At 30.8% G+C, this 4,639-nt stretch overlaps 3 protein-coding genes across 10 annotated transcripts in view; 2 read left to right on the top strand and 1 right to left on the bottom strand.

The window, feature by feature from the left end:
- LOC100169268 (protein furry) overlaps nucleotides 1–4,639 on the bottom strand; it is a 134,435-nt gene that overhangs the window by 109,724 nt on the left and 20,072 nt on the right. The gene's annotated exons all lie outside the window — the stretch shown is intronic.
- Nucleotides 1–4,639, top strand: part of LOC100167215 (FMRFamide receptor) — a 31,067-nt gene that overhangs the window by 21,947 nt on the left and 4,481 nt on the right. The gene's annotated exons all lie outside the window — the stretch shown is intronic.
- Nucleotides 1,200–2,363, top strand: LOC103311955 (fibroblast growth factor receptor 1). The gene is made up of 3 exons (XM_008191870.3): nucleotides 1,200–1,382; nucleotides 1,474–1,733; nucleotides 2,130–2,363. Exons 1-3 carry the CDS (start codon nucleotides 1,316–1,318, stop codon nucleotides 2,331–2,333), a joined length of 531 nt encoding a protein of 176 aa, XP_008190092.1. The 5' UTR covers nucleotides 1,200–1,315; the 3' UTR covers nucleotides 2,334–2,363.

Raw genomic sequence — 4,639 nt, 5'->3', positions numbered from 1 at the left:
TTGCATGTATACCTCAAATTAATGAATAAGGCGAAAAACGATAGACGAAAGCGGAGACAATCTGTCAACCCATATGTGTTCAAAATAATTCATGACTTCCATAATTCTGTCATAAATTAAAATTCTAAGCCTCAAAAAAAAAAACTAAGGTAACACTACTCCAGGTATAACAACTTGAAAATGTAATACAAGGGATCTCATAAATAGTTTTAATAGCAGTTTAAAAATATTAACTATACATACGCATCATTTTTTTTATAATCATTTCTAGTTCAAATATTGACAAAATTAGATAATAATTTATTAAACAGAGAATAATGTTGTTTTATAATTTTAAAATAATATAATACAGACCCGCCTTTGTCTTTGTCCATAACCGTTTTTCGTATACAATGATTTTATATCATTGAATACATATTTTAAATATCCATTTATCTTTAATATATTCACACGGTACCTACTGGCTTCTGTTCAACGAAGCAGCACCCACTTGCCCACATTTTAGATTCTGAGCGGAGGAAAAGAATGTATATTAAATTTACAATGATATGTTTTTTCTTTTCCGTATTACCTTTTGAGCAATAAAAATGCTTCAGTGTTTTTGATATCAGCATACTTTGTTACAACTCAAAATGAATAACCATAGGTACTTGAAATTTTCATAAAATGTTATTTTAAAAATTGTCTATGGTACATAATACAACTTTTAAAATATAATCACCAAGTTATTTTATATGCATCTGCAATTTAAAATTGTATTTGTTTTTTTTTCATATGAATGATAATTTAATTAGGTTAAAAATTTTTCATCTCAAGCATTTCAAAAAGTGTAAATTATTTTGTAGTTAAAACTCAAAAATGTATACGACATCTACTCCACAGTATGCGGAACTCACGTCATACTTTTTTTTCTTTGCAATTTTGAAAATGACTGAGAATTTATACATTCAACCCACCCAAAGTACCTACTTAATAGATTTACTTTCCTTCCAGAAAAAATAGGTACTGAAAATGAAAATCGAAACTTTTTTACTGCCTTAAATGATGAAGAAAACACAACATTTTAAACAAAATTAAAAAAGTCAAATATCTACACATTGTCAATGTGATGCATACATCGCTCCGTTCAGAATCTAAAACAAAATCAATTTGTTAAAAAACTGGTTTTTGATAATATATTTTGTTTATTAATTGTATTGTTTGTTCGTTTTTCATAATTATTTTGAAGCAGCAGCTAATTAATAAATGGGAATTTCCCATTGAAAATTTAACGTTTGGAAAATGCCTTGGAGAAGGCGCCTTTGGTGTTGCCGTAATGGCAACAGCAATTGGATTAATAAATAAAAATGTTGAAACCAAAGTTGCTGTTAAAATGTTAAAAGGTGATTTAAATTGTATTTTGTATTAAGAACGTTTAATTTTTTAGTATTATAGATAACTCATATTTGTTTTCATTATAATTGATGTACCTAGATGATCATCGTAATTATGAAGATATATTGGATTTTAAGTCGGAAATCGATTTCATGAAAAAAATGGGGAACCATAATAATATCACTACCATATTGGGCAGTTACGAACAAGACGGATCCCCATGTGCCATTATTGAATTCGCTTCCAAAGGTAACATCTTGAATTTTTTGAATTCAATGAACCCACGAGCTTCTGAAAAAGAATTACTATTATACGCCAATCAAGTGGCACAAGGGATGGAGTATATGCACGACAAAAAAGTGAGTCACATTTTTAAAGTAACAATCACTAAAAATATAATACAAGTAGTTATCCAACTGAATTTATCAAAATGTAATATTTGAGATAGAAATATATATATTTTAAACATTTTCAAGCTATGTGATTTAATTATTTAAATATATTAATAATTTTTTGCCACATAAACTTAAGCCTGAAATAAATATGGGTAATGTTTAATTTTACAACTAATCTTTTTGGTTGTTTTTTGAATTTGTTATCACGTTGGAATTTTATTTGATTTTTACGTTTTAATTTATATATCACATTCCTTTTTATGCTTATATATTTTTTTTACGCAAATTTGATTTATGATATCTTATATTTGTATAATATTATCTATTAACTATTACTAAGTTGTGTTATCTTCTGTGTAGCTTATCCATAGAGACCTAGCTGGTAGAAATATCTTAGTAACCGAAAAACATAATAAGATAATAATGAAAATTGCTGATTTCGGACTAGCAAGGGATATTGGAAAGGAAGGTTACTATAAAGAAGATCGGCATGCATTAAATCCACGTTGGATAGCCCCTGAATCAGTTAACGACAATATATTCACATTCAAATCCGATGTGTAAGTAGAAATTACCATTAATAATGAGGGAGACTACGGGTCTATATACATTTTCATGAAATTATATAAATTTTTTTATTTCGATTTTTATATACAATTATATACACTGAGAGCGCTAGTATGACGGCGTATGGGTAAGTGAGTCTTACATGCGTTAAAATGCTCTATATATATCTCCACAATCGAGGTCATCTTATAATAGTGAGAGTAAAAGTAATGTATCGACTTTCTGTCATATAACTAGAAACTAAATGTTCACGCGTGTGCTTACAAAGTTGAATACTAATAGTTAACTGTATATTTCAACATGTATCTCTTAAATCATGGTAGGCACCTTAAATAATAAAGACATCGATAGGACACACCGTCTTATCAGTGTTGAAAGAAATTATATGAATTGAAGTCAAAAAAATATACCTATTTCGATCATCTGATTATCTATATATAGATATAATCAAAATGTACAAAATTGTAAACAAACGGCCTCAATTTCTTATCTATGTTGGACCGCAAAACTCACACATAATGAATACGTTATGTCTTATCCATGTCTATTGTATTTACTATCCATGGTAGAATAGATGATAGAAGAATGGATAGGCCATGTTAATGCCATAGACTTATAGAAATAGACGGAACATTAGGTAGGATAACACGTGCAAGGATGGAGGTTATTACGAGGATCGGTAGCTATTAAAGCTATGTATTGGCTGCGTTCGGAACAGTGACATTTCTCTCACTCTTATGATTTAACTCATGCTAGCCAGGGGAGGCTCCAGAGCCTTGGTTAGGGGGGGGGCAAGTTATAATTTCACAAAATCTTATAACAAAAAGAAAACAACAATTTTTACAGCACAAATTCAAGTCATCTATTTTTAGTCCATTTAACCAGCAGGTACATCGTATACACCGTCATACCTCTATAGCCCATATAGTCCATATGACAATATTAAAATAATTTAATATACATTTTTTATAAATACGATCATAGAGGGGGCGGCATCATTGTTTCATTATCACATCAGAGCTTACAGTGAGAAAAGCAGTTGAATGTGATCTGACGTAAGTTCTAATAGTCCTTCAACTTCTGTATAATTTGATGAAATTCCTTTCATTACATAGAAGTCAATAAGGTCAGGTAATTTATTTGGGTCAGTCGGCCAATATGTTGGTTTTCTAGTTGAAATGAATTGTGCTTTAATTGTATTTGCTGATTTGAACAATTCCCGCCCTTTGGTAGTAATCAATCTCGATCCCCAAAAGGTGTGTTTGGCATTATAATCTCCCCCAGCAATAAATCTGCTACCGAGTGTCTGGAAGAATTCAATAAACTTTTTGTCATCTACTTTATGTCTTGGTGGACAATAAATAGCAGAGATAGTCAAATCGTTGTTACCGTCATTAATATGGACACTAGTTGCCTGTAAATGTTCTTGAGGATGTTTATCAAGTTCATAATGTTTAATTGTTTCTTTTATTATTACCGCAGTTCCTCCATGAGCGCGATTGCTTGGATCTTCTGTTGTGTGTATTCGATAGCCACGTAATTTTAGAGTGGTCCACGTTGTGAAATGAATTTCTGAAATTAAAGCTATGTCAATTTTTTCGTTATTCATAAGATGTTCAAGTTCTTGTTTTCGTTGTACAAGCCCGTTAGCGTTCCATGTTATGATTCGAAGCGTTCTAATCATTTCTTTTTCTTATATGCTTTGGTTTTCGGCTGGCTGTTTTCTAGCCTGTCCAATCTCTCATTTAATTCTGTTATTGCTGCCATAACGTCAGATAGCGACGGTACATTTTTTTTTTGTTGTAGACGGGTTTGAGTCATTGGACCCTTTTGATTTTCGTTGGAAAAACTAGCCATTTGTGCAAAAGAAACTTCTTGAGTGACTGGTTTCGCAGGCTTTTGTTGTATTCTTTGTACTTTTAGGGTGAGCTTTTTCTAATGCATTTTTATAAGTGATACATCCTTTCAAATTTACAGTATGTCCTTCACCACAGTTTGCGCATTTCGCCTTCGATTTCTTAGACTTGGAGCAATTTAGTGAAATATGTCCTTCACTACATTTTATACACTTTGGTGTTTTGAAACAGTAATTTACAGTGTGATCAAATATTTGGCAATATTTGCATTTTGGAACTTCTTTATTTTTCCTTTGGAGGTTCCACTTTTATTATATGATAGCACATGTTTTTAATATTATAAATGTCTTTGTTGTTTGCTGTGGATCCAAATCCACGAAGATAATGGAAGCTTTACAATAATTCGATCACTAAGCTTGTTGTTAGGGTCACCTTTTTTTTTAATTT

The sequence above is a fragment of the Acyrthosiphon pisum genome, chromosome A1 (assembly GCF_005508785.2).
Source record: "Acyrthosiphon pisum isolate AL4f chromosome A1, pea_aphid_22Mar2018_4r6ur, whole genome shotgun sequence".
In the NCBI taxonomy this organism is placed as follows: Eukaryota; Metazoa; Arthropoda; class Insecta; order Hemiptera; family Aphididae; genus Acyrthosiphon; species Acyrthosiphon pisum.
Note: the sequence above shows the minus strand (reverse complement) of the source record. Positions and strands in the feature narration are given on the sequence as shown.

What these genes read in the sequence shown, in the direction of transcription:
- LOC103311955 (XM_008191870.3), top strand. Translation starts at nt 1,316, where the DNA reads ATGGCAACAGCAATTGGATTAATAAATAAAAATGTTGAAACCAAAGTT. An exon ending in TGCTGTTAAAATGTTAAAAG is followed by an intron (nt 1,383 to 1,473) that starts GTGATTTAAATT and finishes TGATGTACCTAG; the next exon opens with ATGATCATCGTAATTATGAA. An exon ending in AGTATATGCACGACAAAAAA is followed by an intron (nt 1,734 to 2,129) that starts GTGAGTCACATT and finishes TCTTCTGTGTAG; the next exon opens with CTTATCCATAGAGACCTAGC.